Consider the following 20,941-nt stretch of genomic DNA (forward strand, 5'->3'; position numbering starts at 1 on the left):
AATGATCACAGATAATATTTATAATAATTTATATACATATTCCTGCACAAAGACATACATATCTGCACTTCCCGAGGCCACTAACCTTGGCTACAAACGGAGAGCCTTGGACTGGCTCTTTGTTGAAGGAGATGTTGATAGAATGGTCAATGGCTTCCAGAGGCACAAAAGACACCGCGAACCTTGAATAAAGATACAGAAAATTAAACATGGCCACTCCAAAGTCCCTCAACATTAGCACTGGGATAGATATTACTTATTATTTTTAGACAGAGTGAGGTTCCCGCTGCTGGTTACAAGTATTTTAGGCAACACCGACTTAAAAATCTCTTGACATGTAGCTTGCATCCTATTAAAAGCAAAAGTAAAATTGTCAAGATGTGGAAAACAGGCATATCTGAAAATGAGGCAACAAATCTACAAATAATTTGAAAAGCATATTTGTAACTAACTAAATTTCCTCTCTGGCTTCCTCCAGTAATCTAGGAAACGTCTTCCAGCCAGCCCGAAAAACATGAAATAAGAACATCACACCAACTGAGGTGATGAAGTTAAATGAGCAAAGTTTTTTGTGATAGTGGATAGATAATTCAATATCGCTATATAATTATATATATCACTATATGATATACATGATAATTGTGGTGTTCACAATTCACTAGATGAACTATCCACTAGTATTAAGACTATCTTCCTAGTAGTTCATTAGTTGACCGTCACAATATAAATAGAGTAACCACAGTTTTGTATTGTGCACTTTATCAGTGCTCAACAGTTACCGCCAACAGCCATAATGCTTAAAATTCATCTTGAGCTCCGGGAAAGATGAAACAGTCACTACTAACCAAACAGGTGTGGAAGTGTTAGAGGTGGGGAAACCTACCTGGCTGAACCCTGAGGGTGAACCTGTGTGGGTATATTCCTGCCAGCTGCACTGATACTGATCTCCAAGTTGCCCTCGCCAGCCTCTGATGCGTCCACTGTAATCCACATTGTATATTAAGAAAAATACACCAATATTATTTAACAATATAAACATGTAAAAGCATAAAATGGTTGCAAATTGCTAGAATATGCTTACTCATGGCATCTTTACCAGACCAGGAATAACCTAGACGTGTCCTCACCTACAAACTGAAGGCTCTTGCCGATTGCACCTCTAGGCAGGTGGGAAACGCCCACCTTAGAGGCATCGTACACTTTACAGGTGAAGGGGGTGCCGGAGACGGCGGACTCGTTGTAGTTAACGATGATTGTGTGGGCACCCACCTCCACTGGCTTGAACTCTGCTATGAACCCTGCTCGCACGCTGCCAGACACACGCACTGGCAGCGTGGTATGGCTGGGTGCTGCACAGGACAAGAGAGAATTAGAGACTGACACACATATGTTGGAAGTAAATAATTATCAAAAGAAGGCGCTACGCCAGGGAGACTATGTTATTCTATGTTGGGAAGGCTGCCAATATTCTTGATAACATTAAAACAAGGTAAAACTTTTTAACGTGAGATTTAGAAGTTACTAAAGAGAGCCATCAAGAGTATGTACTTACTCTTGACAGTGACGGTGAGCTCGGCGGAGCCGCCGCCGTCCACAGAGATGTTGAAGGCTGCAGGCTGGCCGACGGGGATGAGCTCGAGGTGTCGCAGCGTGAGACTGACCCGCGAGGTGTCGGCCACACGACACTCAAACGGACACCCGCGAACTGTCTCCCCGTTGAACTGTTACAAACATATTTACACTTATGTTATGTCCTTTATTATTATTATCCCAGTCCCATCCTAGTTACAGTTACTATGTTACATTGGACATGTTTGTTCTCGTGTCATGTTTATTGAACAAGAGTTTAGGTAACAGTGTGTCCACATGAAACACTTACAAAGCTTAGATTTTTTAAAGTTTTATTAACTACAAATATTGGGACTTGCAAGAGTCACAATATGACTCGGACTTGCGTGACTCAGCCTGTATATCGTGACGAGTTGTGACCGTGGTTTAATATAGTTTATATATAATATAGTACCTGTCATTCATACCCTCATCGTACTTAAGTCAAATATCATAGTGTTCATAATCTCTGCAGTCACACCCACGGTGGCTTCTGTGCTGTGAGGAGCTCGTCTTCTCCAACAGGCTCCACAAGAGCTGGAGCTGCTGCTAACGTTCAGTTGTTGCACTAAAGGCTGACAAGAGTTCATCTAGAGCCAAACACCGTCTTAGGCTTGTCCTTGCGTGGTGTTTATAGACACAGTAGTCTTTTAACTTCCGAGGGGGAGGGGAATGAAGTGTATTACACTCTCCTACATCCAGAGTTGTAATTATTGTTGGTTTGGCTGCAGTTACTAGCGTAACTGTACTTTATCAAAGATGGGTTTATGTAAGTTTTTATTTACCTGCCCGAAACGCTACGCGTACTAGTGGCTGTACAAGAATGTAACAACTCTTGTATATATCTAAAAAAAAAAGTATATATAAACTTAGTATAAACTCTTAGCTCAAGTCGAACAACATTGGTAACAAAGTCTGATGGACTTGTTCGACGAAACATAAGTATGCAGATCCTCTTATAAGTTAGTGTGTCGATAAATGGATTGACCGGTGCCTCTGGTCTATGAAGTTTAGTTGGAGTTCTTTGTATATTATTGTCCTCTGGTGTGCTTACCTGACAGTCTTTATCCAACAGTAACCAAGAGAAAGTGAGGTCTAGTTCTTCATGCCCAGCCATCTCGCCTTGTACCAAGTGTGTTTTGTATTACCTTTCCTGGCGTTTGAATGCTTTGTCGTACCTGACAAAGTTATGGAAGGCGGTGACTTCCACCACTATCTTTTTTTCCTTCAGTGTATTCCACTTGTCGTCCACCTATACAGCTTCAACTTACATCCTCTTCCAATACTTTCCCTTAATTAAAGAGAGGCTTATCTATTCCCTTAATTTATTGTGTGTAATGATCATATCTCCTCTGTTCTTTCTTCTAGGGTTGTGATATTTAGTTCTCGTAACCCACCACAGTAGCCAAGTCGTCTTAACTCTGACACTAATCTTGTTGCAAACACTTCCACATTACTGAGTTTAGTTTTGTGATTCACTAGTATGTATTCCGGTATCGGCCTCACACAGGCTGTATAGACTGTATTAAAAGTATCCTTATTTACATTTTTAAAATGTAGTAGTTTTAATGATTGGCAGCTTCCCATATGCTGCCCATGTTACCATGTTTATATGTGGCTCTGGTGCGACTGTTGGAACTATATCCAGTCCCAAATTTCTCAGATTCTTGCAATTGCCTTACTTATGATGTAATTGATCATATGATTTTATGATCTCTAATCTCACTTTCCAATTTTCATTACCTTACACTTATTGGAACCGATCTATAACAACTCTGTCTGCCTACTGTTGAAGTTTAGCAAGCGCAGTTGCATATGGGAGACATTTACAATTAACTGTCAAGTCTGATGTCGGTGTGATGAATGTATGAGAATACAGACGGTAGCAAGTAACTGTGCTTGGAGGGTGGAAGAACAATACAGATGGGCCGTGATCACTACAAAGGATTAGTATCAGGGAGTGACCACATGTCGCAAAAGTTAGTACTAGTTAGACGAAGATATCAAAAATAAGGGAATCTACCTATCATGAATATTTTTGAAATTATGACAAGAGAAAGAAGCGGGCGAACCTTGATGTCAATGGTGTGGATCTTGGCAGTGTCGGGGGTGAAGGAGACCAGGCAGCGGCCGCCGCCCAGCACCTGAACATGGTTGGGCACCTCGCCGTCATTGATGCTGATCTCCAGCTGACCCTCGCCCGCCTGCGACGCGTCCACTGTATGGCAACATTAACTCTTTTACCGCTAGGCTATAGCTCAAATTTTTAATTCCAAGTTCCGGTACAGAATACAATTTTCATTCCGCTAAAATAAAATATTATATACAAAACATTATTGAATATCTACGTCAAGTTACGAAATGTCAGTGAAGGCGGAAGCCAGTAAGGAGGAGCTGACCTCTGAACTGGCAGGGTTGCCCCACCACGCCGTTGGGCACGTCGGACACCCGGATGAGTCCCGCGTCGTATGCCTTAGCGATGAAGGGCGAACCCTGCACCTTCTGCCCGGCCACAGCCACGTCTACCACATACGACCCCACTTCCGTTGTCACGAACGCTACGCGATACACATTCTCGCCGCTCTCCGTCAGCTGGTAAGATACCGGACGCTTGGCCGGGCCTGCTCACGGGGGAATAACGAACAACAAATTAACAAAATACTAAACATTATTGATAAATTTACAACTAGTACACTAGTAACATTTTCATTTGTAAATCGCTTGTGAAATTGAAATAAGTTTATTGAGGTAAAATACACACAAAGGGATGAAGTAGCTCAAGCTATTCTCACCCCATTCAGTACAACGTGTTAATATATACATAGACACACATCACAAATAAACATATTACCAAACATTCTGAGAGGTAAACATATACATTTCCTCCTTCACAAGTAGTATGTTATCAGACGTACACACAAATACTTTTATGACCGAAATCGCTTGTCTTCAACAGATATTAAGTGGAAGACTTACTGACTATGTGGACCTGAATGTCCTCCTTGGAGACGTTGGCAGCCGAGATGTCAAAGGCTGAGAGTTGTCCAGCAGGGAAGTGTTTGATGGTGTCCCCGAGCACCGCCACGCGCGCCCCGCCGCCCTCCATCACCTCCACGCTCCACGGCGACCCTGCAACACTTACAATTATACCACTCTCTTCCTAACAACAAAAATAATAATAGTAATAATACTAGCAGTAGTTTGCCTAGTGATGATAACAGTGGTAGTTGAGAAATAACAGTAGCAGTAGTAGTGACAGTAGTCGCAATGTTTACCAACATAAAGCGACACATTATAGAAGACAGGAGACAATAAATAACTTGAAGTAACAAATCGATGAGCCACAAATCTGCACCTTACACGTTCCTTAACCCGTTAAAAGATCATGAGAATTATAGATAGGCTTGTTGGCCCCCATACAAGGCGGCGGCTACCACATTCCAACCTCTCCGCCCCCGCCCACAGGAGCGGTATAGTGTCCGTAATAAACTATTTAAAATATAAATTACACTCCCAGACTCGTCTCCATCACGAGGGCGTGAACGGGGGACCATCCTGCTATCACACCAGGCGTGGTGCTGCCATCTGCTTATACCCGCGGGAATATGGCACATCAACTCAAAACTCAACAGTTGGCTAAAAACCTTAGTAACTTTAGTTAATACCTAACTTTATGGTATCTTTGTAATAGTTACAGATACAATATTTATATCGCGATCGATTGAAAGGTAACAGGATTTTGAGTATAATCAAATTTGTGTAAATGAAACAATTTTAGCCTAACATTTTAAAAGCACTACGATGATCTTCTGTGGTTCAAAAATCTCTGAACTGTATGTTTGACAAATCTTTCACCCTGTCCATGGAGGACAGAAGAAAATGTATATATGCTAGTTAGCATTGTAAATGTGTAGCCACGTCTGTGGTAGAAAATAATAATAAAAAAAGTACTAACTAAACATGTAACCCCCTAAATGAGTGCTGACGTTCCACATACTGCTAAACTCAGAGTCGTATTAATGCCAATGTAGGCTGCACAATTGTTAAAAAATATTACAAGATATCACACAAAAGATCAAACTTTAACATTAAGCAAATATTGTTGTTAAGGAAGTATAATTAGGACACGTTTCCTGGCATACAAGCAGACTTATTTAGTCCGGCTTCTGCTGTTGTATAGTTAGCTTACAATTTCCAGCGAGAATATTGGCATTTACAGGTGCATTCCGTCACGAAATTTCTCCGTCGACGGTTCCCACCATTACATGGCAAGTGTAATTGTTTCACTCAAGTTTGGGGGGAAAAGCATGAAAGTTCAGAGGATGCAAAAAGCAGATTACTATGTCATTGTAGTTAATAATAGATATCATTTTGTGAGACTATCTTCTCTTATTGAGATTATCTTGGGATGATTTCGGGGATTAGCGTCCCCGCGGCCCGGTCCTCGACCAGGTCTCCTTTTTGTTACCCACCCCCCAGGAACCAGCCCGTAGCAGCTGTCTAACTTTCAGGTACCTATTTACTGCTAGGTGACAGGGGTATCAGAGTGAAAGAAACTGTGCCCATTTGTTTCCCCTTCCACCAAGGATCGAACCCGGAACCTCAGGACTACGAGTCCCGAGCGCTGTCCACTCAGCTGTCAGGCCCCAGAGACTATATAACACCATGATAATGTCGACATACAAGTAGTTATAGTCGTAAGAACACACTATTATTGTATTTTGGTTTATATATTTGTTGCATGATAACCTCTCGCTCCCCCCCAGACCCCCGTAGCCTAGTAAGGAGAATTCACATGAACAGATCCACAAGGGCCGTGACGAGGATTCGAACCTACGTCCGAGAGCATCCCAGACGCTGCCTTAATCGACTGCGCTACGACATGGTATAACAATTGCAGCCAGAAATTCTACCGAATTTATTTTATGCATGCATTTGATGCATCACGCTATTGTGATTTCTGTGGGTAGAGAATTCACACTTATGCTTGCTGGTGTTTTTCGATTGTATTTAACGGTTTCACCCTGACGATTGTATTTAACGGTTTCACCCTGACGATTGTATTTAACGGTTTCACCCTGACGATTGTATTTAACGGTTTCACCCTGACGATTGTATTTAACGGTTTCACCCTGACGATTGTATTTAACGGTTTCACCCTGACGATTGTATTTAACGGTTTCACCCTGACGATTGTATTTAACGGTTTCACCCTGACGATTGTATTTAACGGTTTCACCCTGAACAATACCGTTCGGATTCTCTGCTCTCTATGTGCAGCCCATTTATCCGAGTTGACCAATATGCTGCAAGCAGGTGTGTAATATGTCGTGACGCCAACCGTGTAGCAACCCTGGAAACAAACCGAAACTCTCTATTTTCCGCTTGTTACAACTTGTAATAAAGTTGTTACATCTTGGCTTAACGTGTTTATAACGTATTAGAACGTTGTTACAACTTGCTATATTGGTTGTTATAACTGGTTAGGAGGTGTTAAAACTTGTTCGAACGTTGTACCAACGTCGTAGTTTCGGTGTGTGTTTGGCGGGAATGGTTTGGTTTGTTTTATGAAAGAGGTAGATACTCTTCTCACGTTGTCGTCTACCAGAAGGCCAGCCTGCTGGGGGGGAGGGGATTTTTTATTAAATAATATACAATATTAAGGTCGTATTTACATCAATTTACAAGGAGGGGGGGGGGGTGAATACATTATATAGTTTATATAATTCTCAGTAAACCAATTTTTCATATCACATAGCATGAGCCGTAAACCCCAAATGTTGTACTCTTTTTTTTTTTCTTTATTAAATAATATACAATATAAAGATGGTGGGAATAAACCATATTGGAGTGAAGCAGTTTATATCCTCTGCAAATGGACCAATTTCCATGGCCACACTCGTACTGTAGCTACAAAAGAAATTAGTTGATAGAACTTTGAGGATCAACTATTTTGGCTTAAATGTAGTCTTAATGAATTCAAAACTCAGTGCTTTAATATTATTGACGGCGTGTAAATTCAACAACGTTCCCACCGGCTAGTCATAAAAAACTTAAGTTGACAAATGCACAGCCAAACATGGGCGGATATAGCTTCCTGTCTCATTCAGCTTTGTGGTGGTTGAGACCCATGAACGACCTCACTTCTACTCTGGGTCCCTGAACTTTGAGTAAACAACTGGCTGACGCGAGGACCTGCTCCATAAAAAAGAATGAATGTAATGTATGGGAGATCACGTGGGAGGGGGAAGGTAAGGCACATGGGAGGGAGCAAGGACGGTATGTAGGAGGATAGAGGGAGAGCATGTGGGGTGGGAGGATAGAGGGAGAGCATGTGGGACGGGGGTTGAAGGGGAGAGCATGTAAGAAGAAGAGACCAACTTAGCACACCAAGTGGAGGAAAGGGCGAGAGGCTAGCAGGCGGCGGCTCCATCTAGTAGCCCTGGCCATCAGTAAGTGGCAGGGGTTGAACTAATCTCCTAGGACCTAGGCCATGTTAAGCACGCTGGCAGCCCACAACAGGAAAGTGTTGCACAGTATGGTGCTCCTATGGTACCATGCACGTCTCTACCCCAATATGGTGAGGCACGTATGCCATGGATAGTGTAGGGGGGCAGGGGTGTGGTCGGTGGTGTAGGGGGGCAGGGGTGTGGTGGGTGGTGCCAGAGAATATTATGTACATGAAGACGGTTATGTTTTGTTGCAGGATACACGCCCAGAATACTGAGAAGCAGGTGCGCTGCTGACGTAACTCCCTGAGCGAGTTACACACACGTGATGTGGGTCACTAAAGGTTCTCATTTCAACCATCTCCCAAATTACATAAGCCAATTTCTATTGTGAGAGAGAGATAATGAAGAGTGAGGTCAGGGCAGTGAGTCATGGTGGTGGGGCAGCATGACCTAGTAAGGATACTTGTCCCCCCCCCCCCCCCCCCGACGACACACCACCACCTCACCAGGCCCAGCCAATCCTCCCCACCACCACCTGCACGGCGGCGCTGCACCTCCAATCTCCTCACCTCACAATCTTCCCCCAGCCTGGCCACTCCCTCACCACACCCTTGTCTTTGGTGTGTCACGAGCCTCACACTTGCCTTGGTAACGTCACGGAGATCAGGGGTCGTTGCCACGCCTCACTACCATGTGACCCCAAAATGGAAAGTTGCTCATACAATGTGGACAATATCACAATGGCAGAAACATTGCACAAAACCACTTTCATGGACAAAACATATGGCTGGTGTTCTGGAGGGTATTTACCTAACAGTACGCACGACCGAACGTCACCTCTTGGAACCCGCATTTCTTCCTGTCTAGATGTCTAAGATGTGGTAGTAACTCCCGACTACTTTATTTTTATATTTGATTTTAAAACTGAGTGTGGAGGTAGCAGCCTCTTGCTATTTCTTCTTTAGTCCGTTCCACTTCCTTATTGCTCGTACACTAAACAGGCGTTTCCTTAAGCATAGTCTCAGACTTTAGGTATATATTCTGATAATGGGCACTGTTAGCACCTGCCTTTTTCGTTCAGGCTTTCCTTTACTCAACTTTTAAACTAGCTAGTTTTTGCTCACATCTCCAATAGCTTCTCTAACTTGTTTTCCAATAATTGTTCACATGTCCCCGCTCCATGTGGCAATTCCAGCCAGTTTCCTCTCTGCTTCTACACCCCTCCCACCACCTGACACTATTCCTCGGGCTGTACCTCCGTGACTCTCGAGTTATAGAATTGTTCTCACACGTTAGCCATCTTCCTCTTAATAAAGTTGTTTCTTTTGTTCCAGCTCTTCCTCCCGTGTTTGCACGAGGTGGTTCTTAGCATCCATTTACTGAATTATAAACTGGTTATGTAACTGAATAAAATGTTATTTGTTAGGCTTCTAAGGCAAGAACTCAGACTATTACAGAACACAATAAAATGGTCATAGGCCTAGTCTACAATGCATACTCAAGACTGTTCCAAAAAAACTGCAACCTGGTCATAATTTCCCGTTCCAAATGCCCCACACAATATTATACCTTAACACTCAAAATAATCACAGGAATCCAGCTCAGGCAATTTTGACTTCAACAGTTAGCCGACATGCCTGTGGCAGGGTAGGTTAACAGGTTGCTTATCATCTGACACAAGTCAGAGCGGTTATCTGTAAATTCCAAGGCATTTCCTCAAGACTATTGATGCTTTCTAACATTGATGTGATTCCTCTTTTATTGAGGCTGTCTTTGTCCACCCTGTATATTCTCCTTAGTATCTTTTATGTTGTGATCATATCACCTCAGCTTATTATATCCTATTAGGGGTTGTGAGATCTAGTGCTTAACTCTGAAGTCTACATGCGATGAGTCACAATAACGTGGCTGAAGTATGTTGGCCAGACCACACACTAGAAAGTGAAGGGACGACGACGTTTCGGTCCGTCCTGGATCATTGTCAAGTCGATTGAGAATAGCTCCGATACCAACCTTGTTGATACTATGCAGTGCCTAACTGCATAGTCGAACTGAAAGAGCAGGATGGGAGGTTCAGAAGGAGAGTGGACTTCAGGAGTGTGAGAGAGGGTTCCTTCAGGTAGGGGCAGCAGGAGAGGGCATTGGGGACACCGGATACCCAGGTTACCCAGCACTTCTACAGTGTAGGAGTAGAGAGCAAGTGTCATGCACGAGAGGTGGTAGAGGCTACTAGCTCCATCCATAATTTATACATTAGTTATGATAATGAACACTAATGTAAGAAACTATTGCAACAGGCAACCAGCCTCTGAAAGGCGCAGGAGCTAATGCTTGCCCTGAAATAACCGAGAGGCGAGTGCATTCGAGCGCACAAAATATTCCTCATTAATATTCTGCCTTCGATACTTCCGATACAAAAATCATAAAATATATATATATATTGCATCTTGAATTAACACCTTTTTAATAATAAATTAATTATATTTAAACAAAATATAAGCGATTATTGATCTTTGTTGCACACATCATGCAAATTTAAGAAAAACAAAACCGCAGTTACTTGAAATTAGTGATCTGTACACGTGTAAAGGGAACATTGAGGTGAACATGCACACGACCTGACCTCTGAGCAACTTCTTATACGAGACGCGAGGCTGGCAGCACTCCCCTCCCCCCCCCCAGAGGCACGTGACCCCCTGGTACAATGGTGTGGGGGTCACTCGCCCCCCCCACCCACCTGTCACCTGGCTGCTCCCACACTACACTAGGTGGTGGGGTGACTCACCTCTACCCTCCCACCCCGGTCCTGTCCCCTGGTCGCTCCCAGAGGTCTCCCACACCACGCCGGACCATCCCCCACACACACACGGCACACACAAGTCTCCTGCTTTATTTCACCCATTACACAGCGCGTCCTCCATCGCCCCAGCTAACATACGCACCAGTCATCCAGTCACCAAGCAAACCCATCACACCACATTTGCTACCGGTGCGTGCGTGTGTGTAAATAAAAGCACTTCCGGTGTTTTGAACACCAATCTTGAGCATCCCTCACGTGTATTCTAGGAGCCGTAAGATAGCTGAGAGGATGTGTGCGCGCACCAGAGTGCAGTACCTTGACCCGAGGTCAGTGAGAGCCACAGAGCAGACCCGACTAAGATCCTGTTTGAGGTGCACACATGCCTCAGTCTTCCCCGCACCTCTCTTGCTGCAACAGCCAGGACATGCAGGTCTGTGGCAGGCTGGGGGAAGGAGGGAGGGAGGGCGGTGGGGGACAAATGGAAGGGCGCGGAGATGGGAGAGGGACGAATAGTGGGGGGGGGGGGTCATCTTGAGGTTATCTTGAGATGATTTCGTGGCTTTAGTGTCCCCGCGGCCCGGTCCTCGACCAGGCCTCCACCCCCAGGAAGCAGCCCGTGACAGCTGACTAACTCCCAGGTACCTATTTTACTGCTAGGTAACAGGGGCATAGGGTGAAAGAAACTCTGCCCATTGTTTCTCGCCGGCGCCTGGGATCGAACCCGGGACCACAGGATCACATGTCCAGCGTGCTGTCCGCTCGGCCGACCGGCTCCCTCCGACCGACCGGGATGGGAGATGGAAGCGGGGAAGGTACAGAGAGAGAGAGGCTAGAAGACTGAGGCAGAGCGCAGATTGCCATGCAAGACCATCGCCTGGCCTTCTAGGGAGTGGTGTGGGCAGCGAGCATGGGTGGAGAGCATGACCAGGGCGAGGAGGCTGGGCCGCAGCAGCAGCTGGTGGAGGCCAATAAAACATCGATCATCAACTAGCGACAGGTCTAGCCTAACGGTCCGGGCGTTACCCACAGCGGGCACAAGGTGACATTAGTGAGCGCCGTAGATAAATATCAGCAAAAAAGTTAAGGACCAGCCGAGGCCAGTGCTGACCTTCAAGAGCCCTCCCGCTAACACACGCAAGGATCCTCCCCTCCTCCCCCTCACACTAACACACTCACAATGAAAAAAGAAACTCTTCTCTCACGCTAATGAATGACTTAATCAGCGTGGGAGTTTCCACGTGTAGAAAGAGTGTCATTAGCAAATACAGGGGGTCAGGGAGGGTCACTGGCGAGCCGGATACAGCCAGACCCGGACCGTTACCCATCCAGCAGGATGCTCCATTCCAGGAATGTTCTCACTGGCACCAGCAGGTTGGCCAGGACTGTCGTGGGGTGACAGCAGGGTGGATGAAGAGCATCAGTGTGACCAGTAACCAAGGGTTTAGAAGTACACCTGTCACAGGAATCTCCTACAGGTAGTCGGGAAGAGCACCTCCCTCCCCCTCTTCACCCACCGCAGACACCAGTGGGGGTTACCTCGGGGGGTTCCACCAGACTTGCGTTAACCCCCCCCCCCTTCCCCCAAACAGCCAGCCACCGCCCAAACCTTTTTTGATAAACTATAATTAATATATGTAAAAATCTTAATTATTTGAAGATTGCATAAGGTGTTGGTCAACACTGGGAAGGACCCTGCAGGATCTACCGTCATCGCCCTAAGTTGACTTGCCACGGTGGAAGAATGCTGATGGTGGGGCTCCAGGACTTGCTTGGGCACGCCCCCACCAGTGGTCGTGCTCCTCCACTACACCACACCCCCACCAGTGGTCGTGCTCCCCCACCCACCACACCCCCACCAGTGGTCGTGCTCCTCCACCACACTACACCCCCACCAGTGTTGCTGAAGGCCCAGCCTCGGTCTCTCGATCTGCCACAATCTAACCATAAACGTACGAACCCAAGCAACCCACTTAACCTACCGTTGTACAGACGAGGACGACACAATGTAAACCGCTATTTGTATAGTACAGCCGTGAATCACCAGCTCACAATTACACTCCTGGTTTACGAAGTTTACAGCACAGTGTACGTGGGGGCGAGCACAGTGTTGCTCCATTTGTAAATATCTCAATTGGGTAAACTACGAAAACAATTCGTAAACAATTTAGTGTGAAAAAGCACCAAGATTTGAAAAAATGTAAATTGAGATAAAGATGCATCAGGGTTTCGTAATAACACAGGAATGCCATCACCAAGGAACATGACTGAAGAATTAACTAAAACAATTTCATCGAGACTACAATCTTATACATAAAAACATAGGGATATAGGAAACTGTAAGGTTTTTGAATTATGTCAGCCAGTTCCCTATTTACTACCACCCAAATTCATTCATTCCTTAGTATGAATTAATTCATAAGAATGAATGAAATACTACAACAATGCAAGTATATTTTGGTAGCAATCTTTCTTGTATGCATATATTATTGAACATGACAAAGGGCAACATCAATGATTCTAATTCTAACACAGTGCACAGTATCAGTATTAAAAAAATGATTCTAATGCAAATCTTCATTTTTCTTAACTTGAGAAGTTAAACAATTAATTCTGCAAAGTTCATTTTATAATATTTGACACGACACTAAGAGATGTGTTTCGGTATCCCACTTCTGACATCGTTTTAAGGGAGCCGGTCGGCCGAGATGACAGCACGCTGGACTTGTGATCCTGTGGTCCTGGGGTCGATCCCGGGCGCCGGCGAGACAATGGGCAGAGTTTCTTTCACCCTATGCCCCTGTTACCTAGCAGTAAAATAGGTACCTGGGTGTTAGTCAGCTGTCACGGGCTGCTTCCTGGGGGTGGAGGCCTGGTCGAGGACCGGGCCGCGGGGACACTAAAAAGAAGCCCCGCAATCATCTCAAGATAACCTCAAGATACCCCTGGTTAACACTATGGAAAGGCAGAGTTCGTATGAGTACAAGTGATTGGTGTTTGAAGAAGATTAAGCTACCCAAGAGGTGGCACGGGCATGAATAGCCCGTAAAATGTTAAAATTGTTGTTCTTTAGCTACTTAAAACGAAAAGTTCCAAGTAGCACGGGCTATGGCGAGCCCGTAAAGGTTACATACAAGGTTTATTGTTGTTGGTTTATATTTAGCTACTCAGAACGAAGTGTCCATGTAGCACGGGCTATGGTGAGCCCGTAATACATACAAGTTTTGTGCTCACAGATATATAGCTAGGGATGAAGTGAAGGGGAAGCACCTCACTTCAGGGCTAATAGGCCCAATGCAGCATACTTATGGAAAAATCATGGAAAATATGTTTCCATGATTACCGAGGCAGTCACACAAGTTACAGCCCCGCTCCTATGCCAGCTAAGTCCACTACGGGCTCACCATAGCCCGTGCTACTTGGAACTGGTTCCGAGTAGCTGAATCTATAACAACAACTGAGGCAGTATATTGTACGTTTCGTCGTGTCCTCTAATGGCAGTGTAATTTGGATTTGGCTTTATTTGCTTGATGTACAATGTCTCCCCAGTGTCCAGCTTTCTACTGTCATTGTATTTGTTCATTATTTTGCTGTTATTTGTCAGGAGAATTCGGTCTATCTTGAACATTCCATGGCTGGCATTAAGTGTATTAGTGCAATGATCTATGAGGGGATGATCCTATCAAATTTCTCTAGACGAATCCAATGTGAAACCCTTTTTTTTTTTTAGTCCGAATTTATAGCAAGCAAAAATATTGCATTCGACTCCTGTCTAGTTTAATATTTATGTTGCCCCAAGTATTTAGCACGCACTTTTATTGTCTGACTGATGTAAAAATATCCATAATCCTGGCAAGGGACAATATAGACAGTGTACTTTGTGCGAGGAAGGAGAATTCTTGTTAAAAGAAAGAGTTCATAAGAGTTAGAGTTCACAATGTTGCTGTTCGTAAAAACAAGATAGATAAATATTCCAGTCGTCTAATAACTCTTCCATTCTATTGACAATTGTGTGTGTTCAATATTATCTTGAACACACACAATTGTTATCTTGAACACACAATATTAGCATCACAACAGCAATGCTGTTGTGATGCCATAGCCTCATGAAGCTACACGCCCTCCCCCCCACCCTCCCACCTCGGCGACGCCACACCCCGCTGGCGGGAAAGAGTGAAGCAAGACCTACCACCATAATCATTACGTTAAGGCAATCTTCAACCCTAAAATCGTGTATGCCCGAGCATGTAGGTGCGTGTCCGTACATGTAACTAACTCCGTGTACGCGCATACGTACGTGGCCGTGTATGGAAGTATGACCGTTTGCAAGACTTCACCAGAAAGTCATTTAAACATGGACATTATTATTCTCGTTATTTACAGACTTTTGTTCAGAAGATTGTATAGCTGTCTTGTGTTGCTTCATCAATAAATGGGCAAAACGTGCGTTCTGGCTACTAGGTACAACATATAATAAATAAATAAATTATATATTATATAATAATAATAATATATATATATATATATATATATATATATATATATATATATATATATATATATATATATATATATGTCGTACCTAGTAGCCAGAACGCACTTCTCAGCCTACTATGCATGGCCCGATTTGCCTAATAAGCCAAGTTTTCCTGAATTAATATATTTTCTATAATTTTTTTCTTATGAAATGATAAAGCTACCCATTTCATTATGTATGAGGTCAATTTTTATTTATTGGAGTTAAAATTAACGTAGATATATGACCGAACCTAACCAACCCTACCTAACCTAACCTAACCTATCTTTAGAGGTTAGGTTAGGTTAGGTAGCCGAAAAAGTTAGGTTAGGTTAGGTTAGGTAGGTTAGGTAGCCGAAAAACAATTAATTCATGAAAACTTGGCTTATTAGGCAAATCGGGCCTTGCATAGTAGGCTCAGAAGTGCGTTCTGGCTACTAGGTACGACATATATATATATATAACATAATCTGGAACACTGGCCATAATATATAATTCATTGCTTATTCGTTTATATTTATTAATTCCTTTAACAAAAAACACCATTTTCTACCTAAGGAAAACGAAGGTTTTGCTTTAGCTAAATGAGTCATTTCAAATGACTCAAAACTTGAGTTCTTTATACACAGACCAGCGATTGTTTAACTTCTGAAGCTAGAAGGGCGTTTCTGGGGAAGAAGGTAGGAAGAATGCACCTTTGTATAGCTGCTATCGTCTCAAAAGTAGGCTCTGTACTCCGTGCAGGACTATTACAGCAGCGGCCAGCTGGCTGGCTGGCTGGCAGAGGCGCGGCCACCTTTGTACTTGCTGGGAAGCCCTTCACCGTCGTGTGACTCACAGAAGCTTGAAGGGATATACCGTAAGTGTTTGCTCGAGTCAGTCATTTGTCAACCTCCTCCTCCCTCCCTCACCCATTGACCCCACTCACTAACTCACCCACCCACCCTTTCCTATGCTTTCGAAACAGATAATAAAGAGAGGGTGTGTGTGTGTATCAATAATCAGATCGTACTGTCCTCACACGGAGTCCATTATATCTAGCGGTCGACCCCAAAGATGCATTCGTCAATTTTAACATGCTGTTCATTCAAAATCGGAATTTTCACAGGTATAAATTATTATTATTATATATTAACATTGTGCATATTTAGGCATTGGTTAGGTGTTTAGGTTCTGTTGGCGATTATTTGTATTTGTAGTACGTGGGTGAAGCATTTACAGCGTTGTGGTTTGAACAAAATTCGTCAGTGACGCACTTGTTCCGGAAGTGTTCGAACGAAATCAGTTGAAAGTCGTGTGTAAACCGTTTTTCATTTATAAACAGGGGGTTTGGCGGGTGCATAGAATCACCTTTATGTCTGTTTGGAGGGCAGACTGACCACGTACTTCAAATACAAATAATCGCCAACAGAATCTAAACACCTGACCTATCCCACGCCTAATACATAGATTTTCCATGTATATTAATATTAATTTCTGAGAACAAACCAATTTTTAATACACATTATGTTAAAATTGATGAATGCGTCTGGGGAGGATCGCCGCTGCTTTAAACAGCCTTGTGTGAGGCCGGGTTGGAACTATGAAGATTGACATACAGAACCAAGAGGATTTTTTAACAATATAAACCTCAAGCAATTATGAACAGGATACAAGTAATTAATATTGCAGTGATATGCATTGTCCTAGACATGACGGGAGACGATCATGGTCACAATAGACGAACGAGTCGAGTATTTACGAAACGTGAATAAAATTACATTTTAATTCTAAGGAAGTCGACTAGAATACAATTGATGGTAAGTGGGAAGATGATTGTTAAAGCAGGATGTCGTAAGGGATGGCACAAGAGCGCTGGTTTACATCACTATTGTAAACCAGTAGTGTGCGGAGGGGAGAAGGGGCGGGTATTCTCACACACACACACACACACACACACACACACACACACACACACACACACACACACACACACTGGAGTCAGGGAATGTTACACACATGGCAGCTAACGTGAGGCAAGAGGGGGAGGGGGGAAGATGGAAGAGATGCGGTACAGAGGAGGGATTATGTTGTCAAAGACATTGTTACCAGTGAAAGCGTTTTCCGGGATATTAAAATATAACAATATTGTCGAGGATAAGTTCAAAGAAATAAGCGAGACGAGTGTAGCTACACAGTATTGTGTAGGTTATATAAACACGGCGAAAGTATGACGATTCCAGATACAACTGGAAAATACTTGAGGCAGTAATCGCCGGTTAAGACGCAAAAAGGTAAGAACTGGCTGATATGGAGGAGTCAAACAAGTGTATCAACTTATGTTTAACGTCTGAAGTGCACACACAATAACTAGAAGCAAATCTGTACAAATTACGAATGAGGAAAGGCGGGTGGAAGAACTTTTAGATAATATTACAGGAAATGTGATGTTTTAACAGGCGGGTTAAACCACAGGTAACTAACCGTCTTTGTGGTTGGGTGTATGATGGAAACTGGAGAGAAAGCGGCCGAAATGTACTCATAAGTAATTATTATATTTGGGTCAGATTTTACAAGTGAAGACAACCTCCGGAGACAGATTAAAATGATGAATAACATATAATGAATATAAAAGACTTTAATTGCTGAAAGAATTAAACAGAACTAAATCCCTGAAACCTAACAAAGTATCACTGTGTGCTGTTGAAGGAATGTAAAGTAGATTTTGCTAAATTATTAGCAATCTATTCTTAAAGCCAATAACATTACCAATAGTCCAAATGGATAGCAAATATTGTTCCTCAATACCAGCAAAGACGTCAAGATAGTCCACCAAAATCCAATATCCTCACCTAGTTTAGTTTGAAAGATGTTAATTATATATAGTCTTTAATGGAGCCTTTCTAAGATATTGGGCGCAAGACAGTGAGTATATGGAACAAGACCACCACGAAGCGTCCACCTGTACGACAAACTAATTTAAACAAACTTAGATTTTACGAAATCTCTAGATCTTGCATCCTATAATATTTAAGGCAGGTTAAAATGATTGGAGAGCCGGATGGATGTATTAGAGAGTATGTAAATGTCACAGTGATGAGATCACGGGCTATGCGCCGCCAATCATAGTGAAGCGCCTCCAGGATATGTCTAGAAATCTTTATTAGTTCGATTACCTATATTAGTAAGTTCGCTGACGATACAAAATTAAGGGGGTAAATTAGATAGACACGGGAGACTGGGGCACTGCCCGAGGACCCTGATAACCTAGGAGCTTTGCCAGGAAGGGCTGACGATAACATATGTTATGGAAGTCAACGCTGAGAGCCCCTGGGGACGAGATAACCAGCATCTCACTTTACACACACACCGATAACAGCGTGAGAATGTTTGGAAACATTCATAAACATGTTCTGGCTTTCAGTAGACAAATGAGATTGTCAAACAAGTTTTTGCAAAATTTGCCAGTTCAGAGTCATGCATGGAGATATGCTTCAAGCACTTTCAAGACCCTCTTCGTGAAATTCCTATTTCAAGAGACGTGTAGACAGGAAGTTATTAATACTAAACTATGCCACTACAAAGCTGCCGGGACTTTGTCATGAAGGAAGCCTTTGTAAGCTGTAATTACCTAGGCTAAAACAAGGGCAGAGTATGGGACCTACCTTGGTTTGGATGATACTAACTATTGGGTTTTGAAATTGAAATAAGTTTATTGAGGTAAAATACACACAAAGGGATGAGGTAGCTCAAGCTATTCTCACCCCGTTCAGGACATCGTGTTAATACATAAAGACACACATCACAAACAAACATATTGCCAAACATTGAGAGATAAACATATACATTTCCTAACTATTGGGTAAATTACTCGGAAATTATAAAACACGGGTGAAACCTTATCAAATAAACGACGAGACATTAAAAATTATATAAGCGAGAAATACATGGGATGTAACAATAATCCAAGCTCTGTATAACATGTTTAAGCAAATGAATAAATCCACAAGGGCCGTGATGAGGGTTCGAATCTACATCCACGATGATCCCAGACGCACCTTAGTCGATTGCGCCACGACATGGTCTAAAGAATTGCAACCAAGAGTGCTGTGTGTATGCTTAATCAAATCAAGTTCTAGGAACATTGAGAAAATAAAATACAACCCAACAGGATAGAATAACTTGGCTATTACTACAATTCATTTAATCTACAATTAAGTGAATTGTAGTGAATTAAGTGATTACTACAATTCATTTAATCTAATGTCTTAAGTTAATGTGAAGATTGTAAGTGAGAAGGTGAGAGAGTGGGGAAGTGTGGTGTCCTTGGGGAAGGGGGGGGGAAGCCTAGCACTATCTTGCCGCTGCGGTTACAAGTGGTATTGAATAAAGATTAAGGAATTTAAACCTCAATGTTACTAGAAAACAGAAGGATCTTGGGAGATATGTTTACCATATACAAAATTCTCAGGAGAATTGATGGAACATAATGGCAACCTCGGAATGGGTGGCACACGAACATTGGTGCAAAGGTGGAAACTAAGTACCCAAATGAGCCATATAGAAGTTTGAAATAATTTATTCAATGTCATTAGTGAACAAATATAATGCGCCAATAAGTGAAGGAGGTAGAGGCAGACTCTACACTAGACTTCAAATATTGCTATGATAGAGCCCAACAGGCTCTGGGAAAACTGTCACCTGTTGAATGAACGTAGAGAGGCTGGGCCAAAGTGCTGAAGTTCAATCTCTCGCAAGCAACAATTAGAAGAGTACCTGGCATGCATGGTAAGTACACGCTCTAACATCTATACTGCTATCTCGGGTAAAACTGAAAGCAGTAATGCAGAGATGAGTAGCACTAAAGCGCTAAACACGAATACAGATGGAATGACTAACAAAGGTGTTGAGCTACAAGACAGGGCGACAAGAACACCAACAGCAGCAGCGGTGGTAATATTAGCGTCAACAAGGTCCCGCCTCCACTCCCCATTGTACACCAAACATCGCCACTGTCAACACAAGCCGCCCAAGGTGTGGAAAGTAGTGCTGGAGTATTGGCCCGCGGCAGGTGGGGAGCCCGGCAGGTGGGGAGCCCGGCAGGTGGGGAGCCCGGCAGGTGGGGAGCCCGGCAGGTGATGGACGACACATGCTGCTGACGCGTTGTTGTTGTTTTAGATTTAGCTACTCGGAACGAAATGTCCATGTAGCACGGGCTATGGTGAGCCCGTAATTGAGTTCGGTTATTCACGATAACCTTGTTACTGTGATATTTGGGTCAACGTTTTTAGATGGAGGTGGGGATTCCTCCTTTTTCCCCTGTTTCTTTTTGGCTTCTGTTTTAGTGCCCTGATTTTAGCTTTGTTTATTAACATTATCTTCATGGAGGATGTAGAATGCCATCAGCGTGCCACACTTTGCTCTCCAATTCACCTACGTCCCTGCGTAAGTTTTTCTGATGTCTTACGTCTTATGTATAATAACAAGAACGGCTATTTTACAAAATAATTGTCAGAAAAATATAAAATCTTGGTTTTTATATACTATATGATATAATGATAAATTTATGTAGAGGAAAAACGATAACTG

At 43.2% G+C, this 20,941-nt stretch overlaps 1 protein-coding gene across 1 annotated transcript in view; it reads right to left on the minus strand.

Moving 5' to 3' along the window:
- LOC123760316 (filamin-type immunoglobulin domains fbug) overlaps nucleotides 1–20,941 on the minus strand; it is a 129,600-nt gene that overhangs the window by 21,331 nt on the left and 87,328 nt on the right. Inside the window, 7 exon segments of the mRNA XM_045745894.2 lie at nucleotides 86–182; nucleotides 884–980; nucleotides 1,128–1,349; nucleotides 1,553–1,721; nucleotides 3,681–3,826; nucleotides 4,008–4,229; nucleotides 4,585–4,737. Of these exon segments, the coding sequence (XP_045601850.2) occupies nucleotides 86–182; nucleotides 884–980; nucleotides 1,128–1,349; nucleotides 1,553–1,721; nucleotides 3,681–3,826; nucleotides 4,008–4,229; nucleotides 4,585–4,737 (1,106 nt within the window).

The sequence above is a fragment of the Procambarus clarkii genome, chromosome 39 (genome assembly GCF_040958095.1).
Source record: "Procambarus clarkii isolate CNS0578487 chromosome 39, FALCON_Pclarkii_2.0, whole genome shotgun sequence".
NCBI classification, from domain to species: domain Eukaryota; kingdom Metazoa; phylum Arthropoda; class Malacostraca; order Decapoda; family Cambaridae; genus Procambarus; species Procambarus clarkii.